Source organism: Pelophylax lessonae, assembly GCF_965119305.1.
Source record: "Pelophylax lessonae genome assembly, chromosome: 11".
Classification (NCBI taxonomy): domain Eukaryota; kingdom Metazoa; phylum Chordata; class Amphibia; order Anura; family Ranidae; genus Pelophylax; species Pelophylax lessonae.
In genome coordinates this window covers 210,795,469-210,810,071 of record NC_138778.1, presented here as the reverse complement: position 1 = coordinate 210,810,071, position 14,603 = coordinate 210,795,469, and the positions used below count along the sequence as shown (strand labels likewise).

Genomic DNA, 14,603 nt, shown 5'->3' with positions numbered 1-14,603 from the left:
AAGGTACTACTGTCACTTTCTATGACCCAACACTGTATATATATTCAATAACTGATCTGTTATTGTTACAATTACAGACTGGGTGACAAAATCTTTGAAAAAGGCGTTAAAACAGCGTCAGAAATTTGGATGACCTCTGTGAACTTGTTTTCCTAAACCATCTGCAGGAAAAACGGAGCTAACAAAACGGAGCTAACATCCATATTAATGTTACCAAACTCACACCTGTCACAGATTCATTTGAATCTCCTTACTATCCACACTATATATATATATATATATATATATATATATATATATATAGTCTTTGTTGCTTGGATATTTAAAGTCTTACTAAACCCACAACAGTAAAATCAGTGTGTATATGCAGTAAAGGATGCTTGTTATACTCACTGTGGAACCTAAGGGGTTAATCTTCCGCATTGTGTAATAAGGCTGTTCGTTCCTGTCTTCTCTGATCCTCTCCTCCTTCGACTGTCCCCAATCCAGATGTTGCAGAACTACATATCCCATCATGCCTCTGCCTGTGGGAGTCATGCTTGTAACTGTCAGACTTGAAATGCCTCATGGGACTTGTAGTTCTGCAACAGCTGGAGCTGTTGCAGCTGTGGGTGAGAGTCACTATGCGCATGCCCAGTTTGGTGTGTATTGCTGGAGATTTTTTTAGGGAGGGTGCATGTGGTCAGCATAGGACCAATCAGTACTGTCCAGACAGAGGGTCAGGGCTCCTGCATCCTCATAGGACAGTTAGAGGAGAATGAAGACTCCTCCTACAAGCTTTAACCAGACACTGATCGAAGTCACAGGACTGCTATACTGTATACTCCCGATGAGAAAAGATATTTAGTAGTTTATATTTACTAAAATAATTGAGATGACCAGATCTAGTTATTGCAGGCTCCTGGGTTTAGTAACCCTTGAATTATGGGTATCTAAAGCTATATCTCAGATAATGAGTCTTTTGTGGCTATAGTTATTTAAAGCTTTAGTACAAAATTTTAAATCATATATTTCCAAATAGTTTTTTTTTTTAATTTGTAACCTACTCCTATTAATTTAAACTCTGAACTCCTATTAATCTGAATAATCTTGACGTTTGTAACGTCATCCCCACACATTTACTTCCCTGATTTCTGTGACATGTATTTACTATGCCCTGTGAGAAGGGAATGCTGTGTCACACATTTCATAGAGCCTGCCTTCTGAACCACAGAGGTTCTGGGAGAAGTTTCAGGAGGCGGAGTCAGTACAGGTATCGAAACTTGTAGGGAGCAAGGTACTATGGGACAAGGAAGCCAATCAGACAGACAGACATAACAAACAACAGGAAAAATATATTTTTCACATAAGCTTATATTTGGACTTTTTTGTATTGGTATTACAATGCTGATGTTATAAAATTAAAGTGTACTGTATGCTGTGATCTAAGCTTTTCTTTTGTTATCCTTTCCTGCTCCAATCCACTTCGTTTCGGGCCCCCCGCCAGTGCTCCTGGCTCCGCCCCCTGGAGCAGTGGCTCCAGAGAAAGCTGCTTGCCCAGGGGGCCCTGCTGCATGCTCACTCCCGAGCCACTGCTCTATGCGTCCATAAGAAACATAGAGCTGCGGTCCAGCCCTGCCTCCCTGCTCTCTCCTCCTTGGCTTACTGGCTGTGATTGACAGCAGTGGGAGCCAATAGGCTTCTGCTGCTGTCCCAGCCAATGAAGAGGGAGAGTCCCGGGACAGCCGAAGCTACTGTGAACATTGCTGGATTAGAGGGAGTTCAGTTAAGGATTGGGGGGGGGGGGGGCTGCACACAGAAGGTTTTTACCTTTGTGCATAGAATGTATGAAGGTAAAAAAACCTTCAGCTTCTAGAGCCACTTTAACCACTTGCCGACTGCCGCACGACTATTTACGTCGGCAGTCAGCCACTCACAGGCAAAGTGACGTAGATCTACGTCGCTAGCCTGTGAGGGTCTAGGGAGCGAGCGCGCGCCCCCCGCTCCCGCGTGGTCACGGATCCCCCCGCGCGTGTGACATCGGGTCCGCCGGTCACTCGGCGATCATCGCTGCAGAGGGAGAAAGTCAGGCGGCTGATGTAAACAAAGCCGCCTGTCATTCTCCCCTGTGTAGAAACAGTGATCAGACGGTTCTACTATGTAGGACCGTTGATCATTGTTCCTACAGCTCAAGCCACAGCCAATCACAGTTAGAATCACGCCCCTAGGGACACACACAGCCCCTCCCTCTCAAAAAAAGTTAACCCCTTCACTGCCAGTGTCATTTTACAGTAACAGTGCATATGTATAGCACTGATTACTGTAGAAATGTCACTGGTAACCCCAAAAGTGTCAAAAATGTCAGTCAAGGGTCCGATCTGTCCGCTGCAATGTCGCAGTACCGCAAAAAAAATTGCAGATCGCCGCCATTACGCGTTAAAAAAAAAAAACAACAAAAATGACAAAAATCTTTCCCTTTGTTAGTAAACGCGATAACTTTTGCGCAAACCAATCAAAATACGCTTTTTGCGATTTTTTTTACAAAACATATGTAGCAGAAAACAAATTGGCCGAAAATGTTAAAAGATTTTGATTTTTACATTTTTTTTGGGGGGGGAATTTCATATAAAAAAATGTGAAAAATATTGTTATTTTTGCAAAATTGACGCTCTCTTTTTGTGTTTATAGCGCATGATCAAAAAATCGCACAGGTGATCAAATACCACCAAAAGAAATCTCTGTTTGTGGGAAAAAAAAGGACGCCAAATTCGTTTAGGTACAGCGTCGCACGACCGCGCAATTGTCCGTTAAAGTCACGCAGTGCCGAATCGCAAAATAGGCCCTGGTCAGGAAGGGGGGTAAAATCTTCCGGGGCTTAAGTGGTTAAAGCTCTTCATAGATTCTGAACTGAACATTGGTTCTTCTTCCTATAAAGTTTTCAGCATTTTTCTCAAGTCTAGTTTTTCACTGAAAGATAATCCTGGAATACTGAGGGGTTGATTGACGTAGGCTCAATTCACACTTGTGCAACTTGTCGCAGCCCATTCTTTTGAATGGCACCAATTTAAAGTAGCAGGGACTTTGAAAAGGCGCCTGCACTACTTTGATATGACTTTTGATGCAACTTTGATCCAGAGAATGTTGATTTTGATCAAAGTCGCAATCCAAAGTCACACTGGAAATCGTGCCACTTTGGAGTCACACAAGTGTGTAGACTGATGACATTTCCCCTGCCAGGTAGCTTGGTTTACATATTGTGGAGTACTGTATGTGTATTTTGTCCATAGTTCATTCTTTCAGGACAGAGAGTTTTTTTGTGTTTAGGAAAAAAAAAACTGGCTACAAAATGATATACCACCTAGTATGGTCCTCTAATCTGGCAAACAGTCTGCTATGAGTGTGGGCCGTGCAAGAGCTGAAGGGCTGCCAGTAATGATGCCATTAATCATTTTGATCCTTTGTAAGTTGCATCTTCTGCTTGACCAGGGTTGGACTGACAACTTATGGGGCCCCCGGGCAATCAGAGATCATGGGGCCCCCTGTGTCCACACTCAAGCCACACAAAGCCGCCCCTACAAATTGCAGCTCAGCCACATAGAGTGGGCATTTAAATATCTACCACAGCATAGCCTGCATGGAAGTTCCTGGCTTCTTTCTGTAGTGTGTAGCCTCTCATGGGGCACCCTACTGACCCTGGGCCCTCGGGCAGTGCCCTAATCCCCAAATGGTCAGTCCGCCCCTGTGCTTGACTATACCATGGCTGGTACTGTATTTGTTTTAGCTGCACTTGTATCTTTATGGGTTTCTGCTCTTGACACTAATACCCTTTGATTTGTCCTTCATCTAAATGAGACCCTGTCTTCTCCAATATGACCGCTAGAGCCCGCAATAGTGGACGCTACCATTCCATGATGTAATTTATCTTTCTCACTTTAGTGTCCAGTTCTAGTTAGTAGGTTGAGCAAATTCTCGCACAAGAATATTCTCACTTTTGTGTTGGCTATAATAAAAGATTGCATACATCCACAGGAAAACTTAGGACAAGGAAAAAATAACCAGTACAAGGGCATGTTCTGTTCATTTAGGATTTCTAGGCTTTAAAGTGAGAACTCTAGATGTCCGATGATGTACTGATCACCTTTATTGAATTTAGCTGTTCTGCACTCACACTGTGCTCTAAGGAATTGTTCCCCAACACATGTACGTCATCACTTCTGCCAACCAGACCACATTGATCCTCCATGCCCATTGATCTATGGAGAGTTCTGCGTTTATGCATGGTTTGTGTTTACACTGTAGAATACCATACTGGACAATAAGTAAACCATGCCCTGGGCCATCTCTTCCAAGCGGTCGCTGGCACAGTACACCTAATGGTTCAGAATACTCGCACTACAAAAATAACCGTGATGTGTGCTTGACATCATTCTATAATCTGTAAGGTGTCACTAGAGGTGGATGGACCCCTATTGCAAAATAGGGAGCATTGTCTATGGTAGGCTAGTTATTATTCTTTACACGCCAGCTAAACACAGACCCCACACCACGAGCAGCTGCAATAGGTACTACTTCTCATAGCAGGTTCTAGTTATTACCTATAACAGTCACTCACTATAAATAAAGTATTGTTAGTAAACAAAAGAAAATTTCCAATGAATAACAATCAGTATCATGTATTGCAGCTTTTAGATGTCTGTGAGTTTTTTAAAAAATGTTTTACACACATGTTCTTCTGGACAAGCATGGGATCCTGGCCAAGATCTGGATAGCAGCTCACTGGCATAAGAAATTGACCAAGAGTAATATATTTGAATGCAACCTTGAAACGGCCATCAAAAATATCCTGTCTGCAAAGGTATGTTCCCAGATAGTTTCTTTGGTTTTCGGTGTTGATATAGCTGTGAAGTGAGCTGGGAAGAGACTGTCAATGCCTTAAATATTTGTCTTGTAGATGGGGATGTCCTTGAGAATATCAGGACATTTACTTCTTGGAGTAGTGCGAGTATTCAACCGAAAGGCAAAATATCTGCTGGCCGACTGCAATGAATCTCTGCTCAAAATGAAGCTAGCCTTCCGTCCAGGTATCTAGAAGTCTCTAGTGATAAAATGGGGTAGTTGTAAAGAATGTGATTTTATGTGAAACAGGTAAAGACTAACAACACCTTACAGGTCTGCAAGTCACTTGCAAGTTGAATAATGTGTTGCCTAAAGCGCAACAAAAAAAACTTGGGCCCCTGCAGGTAATGTCCTATTGTGGTAGCATGCATCAGCATCACATACTAGCACATTATGACAGACTTGCCTTAAAACTAAGCCCTCCAGGGGAGCGCTGTCAGGGCTGTGGTAGAGCTGTCTCAAAGGACGGTATGGCGTTGATTGAAAGTGCATTGCGCGTGCGCTGGTGACATCACTGACTGTTACTAAAGTATATTTCTCTTTGGTACATTGAGAGACACAGCTCCTGATCTTCTTAACCATTGGGTTATACTGCCCCCTTGCAGGAGTAGGACACTAGGCAGAAAACAAAGTCTGGCTATGCCTATGGGTAGTCACAGGGGTTATACTCCCTCTCTCTGCTTTAGGTACTCAGTTTTTTTTTTTTCTGCCTAGTCAGGAGTAAGGACCTAGTTCCTTGCTGGGATCTCAGGTACTGGTAAATTTGTTCTTTTTTAGATAGAATGTTTCTCCTGTTTTTTTTTCCTGTGAGAACTACAATCAGCTGCCGGACTGGGCGATGGGCTGGGTAATCTAGGTCCAGTGGTCACCCCAGTCTGGCCAGCGAGTGCGCGCAGACCTCAGCTCCATGCTGGGTCGGCCGCAGCATAGCCCTTACTGGACGGGGGCTGGCCTGCGAGTTAAACTCCTCGCAAGGTCGCATACGTTCCTCCTGGCCGACAGCCCCCCATTTCGATGGCGAGGAGGTTCTGCCTTGAGCAGTGCCTGCCTGGTTCCTGGTATTGAGTTTTTTGTGGTGCACGTGGGCCCCTCCTTGGGATGGTCAGACCTCTGGGCTCCCTTCCTTCCCGTCAGGCACCCCCCTTCATGTGTCCCCCCATCCTGCCCCCCCCTCCACTTATGCTGGGGCTGTATAGGTCTGGTCCACATCCTGGGGCAGGGCCCTATGCTAGCGATGGGTGCGGGGGGGGGCACCGGCAACCGGACGATCGGCTGTGTGGTGGGGGGGTTGTACCTGGTGGGGGCTCCTGCCAGGGCCCCCTGTCCTTGAGGCCTAGGGATCCCTCCTGGGTCCCTGGGAGCCTAATGGTGCCGCCATTTTCTTGTAGCCTATCTGCTCAATGCACAGCAGCCGTGTGTGTGTGTGTGTGTAGTCTGGTGGCCATTATGCGATGGTTTGCCATTGAAAATAGAGGCGGCCATGACAGTGGAGCCCTCTGGGCAGCAATTTCAGCGTTGGGAGCCCCTCCTCATCCCCTGGTGCTGACTCCTGGATTCTTTATTTCCTAAACGCCGCTCATGCAGTGCAGATTCCCCTGGTGGCTGGGGTGCCTTGTTTCTGCAGGGTGTTGAGTCTGGTGGGGTCCTCTCCCTCTCTGCTGCGTATTGACTGGTGCTCTGTGACTGGCAACCGGGTGGTACTGCCAGAGCGGTAGGGATTGTCCCTCAGCAGTGTTTTACACTTTTGTGGGGTCCCCCTGGTGACTTATGGAGTCTTTGGAGCACATCTCCCCACCTGACTCCCTCTCTGGTGGTCTCCATCCATTGATGCACAGACGGCAGTCCTGGAGTCCCTTGTGTCCCGGGTGGAGGTGGCTTTTGGGCGGCGGGCTGGCATAAAAACACCCCCCCAACTTCCCCTGCCTCATCAGTCTCCTCAGATCCTGAATCTGATTTTGGCCGCTGCTGCTGGGTCTGCGACTATGCGCCCTGAATCCTCAGATAGTGAGGATGATTCCTCCGCTTCTGCAACCGCGCACGAAGAGGCGCTGGTGGACGCACTGATTGTTTTTGTGCTTGGGACTTAAAGTTGGAGGACGCAGCTGCGATGGAGGCGCAGGTTCCCTTTGGCACTCACAAGCCATCCAGAGCGGCAAAGGAGTTCTCTTTTCCCTCCTATTTTGACAGAATTGTCACTGAAGAGTGGGGACGACCAAAGCGTGCCCTTTGGGTCCCTAAGCGAGTTGCTAGACAATACCCCTGTGAGGAGTCCCTTCTTAAGGAGTGGACTTTTCCATTGGTGGTGGACCCTCCGGTTTCCAGATTTAAAAAAGGCAACCATGATTCCGGTTGAAGGGTCCCCGGGCCTTTTAAGGACCCAGCTGACAGGAAGACTGAGGCTGTGGCCCGCAATATGTACACCCTAGCTGGTTCGGCACTGAGGCCGATATTCACCATTGCCCTGGTGTCGCAGACTCTGACCGAATGGGCTAGGCTTTTACACCGTAACCTGGAGGGGAAGTAGCTCCCCCCTGCCTTTGCTGAGCTGGCGAACCGGCTGCTCCAAGGGCTGCAGTTTATCTGTGATGCCTCTTTGGATGCGGCTCCCTTAGTGGCTCAACTCTCTGTTTCAGCAGTGGTCTTTCAGCACGTCTTTTGGCACAAATGCTGGTCTGTGGACCAGATTTCTAAAATGGCCTTGACTGATCTTTCCTTTTAAGGAGATCGCCTGTTTGGTACTACCCTGGAGGACATCATTAAAGGTTCCATAAGGGGGAAGAGTACTTTTCTTCCACAGGCTATTAAGGGCAAGGACCCTCGTCGTAGTCGTGGGCCCTCTTTCTCGGCTCCTAAGAAGTTATTTCATCCTTCAGGGTCGACTGACAAGGGATCGGAGCCCTTCAAGGCATCCTCTGGAGGATCCAAGTGACCTTGGTCTGGCAAGTCAATTGCGGGCTTCTCTAGACCCGCGGTCAAGGCCCCTTCAGCAGGAAGGTGCGCTCTCACCCGTATCTGAGGTGGGGGGACATCTTTGCTGCTTCCCAGACCCGTGAACTCCCCTGGTACAAGTCAGGTGGGTCCACGAGGACATTCGGTCCGGCTACAAGATCGAGTTTAGTTCTTACCCTCCGGTAAGGTTCTTCCTTCTGGCGTGTGAATGTCCCCGGTCTGCTTGCAGGCTTTTTTTGGGAGGTGCAAGACCTTTTTTACTTTTACAGGTGATAGTCCCGGTTCCAACTTCGGAACATTTTCAGGAGTTTTACTAAAACCTGTTTACAGACCCCAAGAAGGAAGGCAAGGTGCGTCCAATTCTGGACCTTAACCGGTTGCCGACCGCTGCACGACTATATACTGCGGCGGTCAGCCCCGGCCAGGCAGAGTGACGTATCGGTACGTCACTCGCCTGTCACTGACTTGCGAGCCTATCGCGGGCGGGCGCGCGCCCGCCGAGGCGCGCGCCCGCCGCGGCTCGTTCACAGGCAAGTCAGTGCGTGTGACCGGCGGACTCGATGTCCGCCAGTCACACTGCGATCGCTCCTGTGAAGGGAGAAAGACAGAGCAGCTTGTGTAAACTGATTACTGCAGTAATGTCACTGGTAACCCCAAAAGTGTCAAAAATGTCAGTCAAGGGTCCGATCTGTCCGCCGCAATGTCGCAGTACCGAAAAAAAATCGCAGATCGCCGCCATTACGCGTTAAAAAAAAAACACCAAAAATGACAAAAATCTTTCTCTTTGTTAGTAAACGCGATAACTTTTGCGCAAACCAATCAAAATACGCTTTTTGCGATTTTTTTTTTTACCAAACATAGGTAGCATAAAACAAATTGGCCGAAAAATGTTAAAAAATTTTGATTTTTACTTTTTTTTTTGGGGAATTTCATATAAAAAAATGTGAAAAATATTGTTATTTTTGCAAAATTTACGCTCTTTTTTTGTTTATAGCGCGTGATCAAAAAATCGCACAGGTGATCAAATACCACCAAAAGAAAGCTCTGTTTGTGGGAAAAAAAGGACGTCAAATTCGTTTAGGTACAGCGTCGCACGACCGCGCAATTGTCCGTTAAAGTCACGCAGTAAAAAATCGCAAAAAGACCCCTGGTCCTTTAGCAGCCAAATCCTCCGGGGCTTAAGTGGTTAAGGCGCTGAACTGCTTTGTGTGGTGGTGGCTTCCCTGCATCAGAGAGGAGCATTATCAGTTTGCGGCGGTACCTTTTTTGGTCTTGCCTCTGCTCCTCTGACTTGCATGCGGGTGCTGGGCCTGATGGTGTCTACCTTCGGGGCGGTTCCATTTGCACAGTTCATCCCTGCATGGATTCTGGCCTAATGGGACAAGAATCCGCAGTCTCTGGACAATCAGACCCAGCTCAGCTGGGGAACAAAAGAATCCCTGATATAGTGGATTCGTTCTTTGGCGCTTCGGCTGGGCAAATCCTTCCTCCCCTTAGCAGTGGACAGTGGTCACCACGGATGCTAGCCTGTCCAGTTGTGGAGGCTTCCTCGGAAAATATTCTGCTCAGGGGATCTGGACACTGGAAGAGTCCAGACGACTGACCAATGGAACTCTAAGCGATCAGACTGTGCCTGGAACATTGGATGGATCGTCTTCAAAGATGTCCCCTGCGTATTCAATCAGACAATACCATGGCCGTAGCTTATGTCCATCACCAGGGGGGGCACAAGAAGTGTCCTGGTGGCTCTGGAGGCAGCCGGCATTCTAAGGTGGGCAAAACAGTTAGTTCCAGCCCTCTCCACCGTACACATTCCTGGGGTGGAAAACCGGCAGACCGATTACCTCAGTTGGCAGGCGTTGGTCCAAGGGCAGTGGTCCCTTCATCCATGGGTGTTTTCATCAGTTGTCTCCGGTGGGGCATCCCCGAGGTGGATCTGTTGGCTTCCCGGCTCAACAGAAAGGTGCAGAGGTTTGTCATGGGTATCTCTGGTGGATGCCACAGATGCGCTGGTGGCCCCATGGGGTCAGTATCATCTGATTTACGCCTTCCCTCCTCTCAAGCTTCTGCCAAGACTTCTACGCAGGATAGAGGCAGAAGGGATTTCTAATTCATCTTAGTGGCCGGACTGGCCTCGCCAGGATTGATACGTCGCTCTGGTGTGGCTGGTCGTCGGGGAGTTAGGCACTTGACACCTCCAGTGCGGTCTCTATTGCCCCCTTAGGACCTCGATTTGGTGCTCTCAGTCCTCCAGAGGCCTCTTTTTGAGAATCTTCAGGAGATTCTCCTGCTTACGCTGTCCCTGAAAGTGGCCTTCACCTCTGCGTGCAGGGAGTCAGAATTGGCGGCGTTATCCTGTCGTTCACATTTACTGTTGGTTCACAGTCCCCTGTCCGCCGTTCCTTCCTTAGGTTGGCTTTGATTTTCATTTGCATGAAGACATTGTTTTGCCTTCACTGTGTCCCAGGTCAACACATCCGAGGGAAATTGCTTTGCATGCCTTGGATGTGGACTTGGCAATTAGGGTGTATTTGGCAGCTACGGAGTCTTTTAGGAAGTCAGACTCACTATTTGTGCTCACGGATGGACCTCGAAAAGGGTTGACTGTTTCCTCTGCGACCATTTCCAGATGGATCAGACAGAGGGTGGTTTAGGTTTATTCTATCCAGGGTCAGGTTCCCCCTTTCCCTGTCAAGGCGCATTCTACTCGGGCGCTTAGTGCCTCCTGGGCTTTTGTCATCAGGCAGGCGTCAGTGACGCCGGTTTGCAAGTCAGCCTCCTGGTTGTCGGTGCACACTTTCACAGAGTTTTATAAAGTGAATGTGTAGGCATCAGCAGATGCTTCCTTTGGTTGCAAGGTTTTTGCAGGCTGCTTTTTAGAGGATCTGATCCTCTTTGAGGGTGTATTGTTTTTTTTCAGATGAGCTCCAGTTGTTTTGGTTAAGCTCCTGTTTATTACCTGATTGTCTATAGTTGGCCTTGGGAATTTCCTTTTTGCTGTTCCCACCCCTCATGTTTAACACTGCTTTGGGACATCCCAATGGTTAAGAAGATCAGGAGCTGTGTCCGTCAATGAACGAAAGAGAAAATGGGATTTTTGACTTGCCGGAAAATCTGGTAAGTCAAATTAATCTTTCGTTCATTGACGGACACAGCTCCATATCTTCCTTGACTCTGGGGGTTATGCTGCTCTCCACAGGAGTATATACTTCCCACTTCCTGCTATAGGACTTCAGTTTTTTCTGCCTATTCAGGAGTAAGGACCTGGTTCCTTGCTGAGATCTGCGGTCCTGGCATTTTTTCCTTTTTTAAATGGAATTTTTTTCTTCTTTTATTGTTTTCTGTTCCTGTAAGAACTACAATCAGCTACTTGACTGGGCGACACATTGGATATCCTAGATCCTTATGGTTTTCCCAGTCCGGACAGCGAGTGCGACCCAACTAATAGCTTTGCACTAGGTTGGCTGCGACATAGCCCCACTAGACAGGGGCTGGCTGGCAAGTCATACACCTTGTAAGGACGCATAGCCCTTGTTGCTATAATGGTCACAGCCAGAGTGGCAGCGTACCTCTGGCCCACAGCACCCCCATTCCAAAATGGCGTAATGGACTGTCAGGAGTGGTGCCTGCTCAGTTTCCCAGGTGGGGTGAGTAGTGCCCCCCTCTCCTAGGGAAATGTTGGGGTGGACACGGGCCCTTCCCTGGGTTGGTAGGCCCCTTTTGTGCCTTTCCTTCCCTCGTGGTTCCCCCCCCCCCCCAGCGCGGTTTCCCTGTACTGGTCGTCCTCACCTACTCCTCCTTCCCCCCTTAGTGCCCCCTCGGGGTGCACAGGCTGTTGTGGGTGTGGGCTGTCCTGGTGATGAGCTGGAGGGAGGCGGAAGAGCGATGCTGGCGACTTTTTTTTAGGGTCCTGCAGTGAGTGGCTGCGCGGGGGTCCCTGTGAGGGCCCCCCTGGTGGACTACAAGTACCTGTATGGGTCCAGGGTGCCGCGCTGGGTAGCACTGCCATTTTCTTGTGGATGGCTGTATTCAGCATCGGCGGCCATGTTTATGTAGTCCCACAGCCATGTTTTTGGAGTTTCCCAATGAAAGTCAATACGGTGGCCTTTTTCTTGAAGCCTGTGGATGTCGCCGGTGATGCAGAGGTTGGCCTCTAGTGGCAGTAACTGCGCTTACTCTTCCTTTTCTGATCGCAGCATGGTATGCAGCTTGGAGCTCTGTATCCAGCTCTGAATAGGTGGTGGTGAGTCCCTGCAGTTATAAAGCTCCCTCTTCTGCTATAGCAGCGCCGCTAGTGCGCTGGGTCTTGTAGTCCCACAGCAGCAGCGGTGTGAGGGTTTTCTTTTTGCATTTTCGATTCAGCCTCCGATTTAACCATGGAGTCCCTGGAGCAGATATCGCCGCCTGACCCACTCTCAGAAGCTGTGGGGCCCTCTGGGTCTCAATCTGCCCTAGCAGCCATGACGGCGATTCTACAGTCACTTGTATCAAAGGTTGATATGGCTTTTCAAAAGAGGTCTAGCAAGAAGCGCCCACCGCCCTCACCTGTATCCTCTGCCTCCTTGGAGTCTGGGGTAGATTTGGCCGTCGCGGACACGAGTCAACTCACTGGGTCTGCGTCCACGCACAATGAGTGCTCTTGACAGTAAGGATGGTTCCTCTTCCACTTTGGGCGCGCATGAAAAGGCTCTTGTGGAGGCACTGATTGTATCAGTGCGGAAAACTTTAAAATTGGAGGACACAGCTGCTGCTGCATATGCTGCGCCGATGCAATTTGGCACCCGTAGGCCATCCAAGGGGACTAAGGTGTTCCCCTTTCCTGAGTCACTAGTCAGTGGGGATCCCGGAAACGCATGGTTGGAATACCGAAGCGTTTCACCAGGAGATATCCTTTTGAAGAGTCTCTTTTGAAGAAGCTGACAGGGACGTCTTCGCTTTTTTCCAAACCCGTGCACCTTGCTCATTCTAGACAAATTGAGTCCACGAGTTGATCCGGTCCGGTTTCAAGATGGAGTTTCTGTCCCTACCTCCGGCAAGGTTCTTTCCTTCCATCTTGCGCCTGTCCCCAGATCGGCTGCAGGGCCTTTATGGGCCGGTGCAGGATCTACTGTCACAGGGAGTAATTGTCCTGGTTCCAGAGTTGGAAAGTTTTCAGGGATTTTATTCAAATCTGTTTACTGTTCCCAGGAAGGAAGGCAAGGTCCATCCAATTTTGGATCTCAAGGCCCTGAATCACTTTGTGCGTGTTCAGAAATTTCAAATGGAGTCCATTCCCACAGTGGTGGCATCCCTTCATCAAGGGGATTTTCTGGCCTCTCTCAATATCAAGGACGCTTTCCTTCATATCCCAATATATGTAGGGGATCAGCGTTTTTTTTTTCGTTTTGTCGTGGGAGAGGAACATTATCAATTTGTGGTGTTACCTTTCGGTCTCACCGCAGCTCCTTGAGTGTTCACAAAAGTGTGTTAGCCTTGATCAGGCAGAGGGGGATCGTGTTACTGGGGTACCTGGACAATCTCCTTCTGCGAGCAGTCTCCGTCTGTCTTAAAAGACGATCTGGACATCACTGTGCGAACTCTGCAAGAGTTTGGCTGGGCGTTGAATTTTCAGAAATCAGCTTTGACTCCGTCCAACCGTTGGTCATCTCTCAGGACGTGCATGCAAGTGCTGGGCTTGATGGTCTCCACCTTCGAGGCGGTTCTGTTTGCTCAGTTTCATACCAGGCCTCTGCAAAAGGAGATTGCCAAATGGTACAAGAATCCTCTATCTCTCAACAATCTGATCCTGTTGAGCCGGGGTTCCCTGGCGCTTCAACAAGAGAAGTCCTTTCTTCCCCTGTACGACAGTGGTTACCACGGACACCAGCCTGTCCGGGTGGGGAGCTGTCGACTCTTGAGCACGGATTCGGCTCAAAGACTTTTTGGACTCGAGAGGAGTCCAGTTTCAGGCGATCAGGCATTGCTTGTCCCTCCCTTACTCTATCCAATATGAAGAAAAAAAAAAACAGTTTTGCCTATAGTTCTACTTTAGGTTCCAAGTCACACCAGTCAGAGCTATCACAGGACTGAGGGCTCTCCTCAATGTAACAGGGTTGGGCCAGTTGCCAAGCACCAGTGCTGTCACATGCTTCTCAATACACTACCTGGTAATTTCTTCACTCCCTGCTATTATTGGCCTTTCAGGAACAAACACGCAAATATCAGCTGCTTGTTCTTAGTAATGTTGCAAGAATAAGGATGATATTCCTAAAGCTTACATCCTTTAAAAACAAGTTGACAGTGACCACTTCCATAATCCTTTCCCCCTTTGAGACATCCCCATCAGAATCTGCAGAGTAATCTAATAAAGCTTGTGCCATGCTCCTCTGATGGGATGTCCTGCTGCAAAAAACAAACACCTTTTCTATGGGCTTGTTAGAGTCCATAAAAAACAAAAGACTCAGAAGATGGAATCATTGCTGACTAAGAGTAGCCAACAGGTAATTCAACCCACTGGTGCCCAACTAAAAACTGTAATATCAGTTTATGAAGGAATTTGCTTTTATTTATTTATTACAGGTACTTCTATAGCACCGTCAGTTTATGCTGCACTTTACATATACATTCACTACATATACATTCACATCAGTCCCTCATGGAGCTTACAATCTAAGGACCCTAACTCACAATTATACATGCACATAGTAGGGCCAATTTAGATAGGAGCCAACTAACCTACAAGCATGTCTTTGCAGTGTGGGAGGAAATTGGAATACCCAGAGGAAAGCCACACACAGGCA

General features: G+C 48.1%; 1 protein-coding gene across 1 annotated transcript in view; it reads left to right on the top strand.

Annotated features, from left to right (window-relative positions):
* Positions 1 to 4,658: 4,658 nt before the first annotated feature.
* RAD21L1 (RAD21 cohesin complex component like 1) overlaps positions 4,659 to 14,603 on the top strand; it is a 35,638-nt gene continuing 25,693 nt past the window's right edge. The window contains exons 1-2 of the mRNA XM_082272881.1: positions 4,659 to 4,834; positions 4,931 to 5,060. Of these exons, the coding sequence (XP_082129007.1) occupies positions 4,691 to 4,834; positions 4,931 to 5,060 (274 nt within the window). The 5' untranslated portion in view covers positions 4,659 to 4,690. The remainder of the gene's footprint in view (positions 4,835 to 4,930; positions 5,061 to 14,603) is intronic.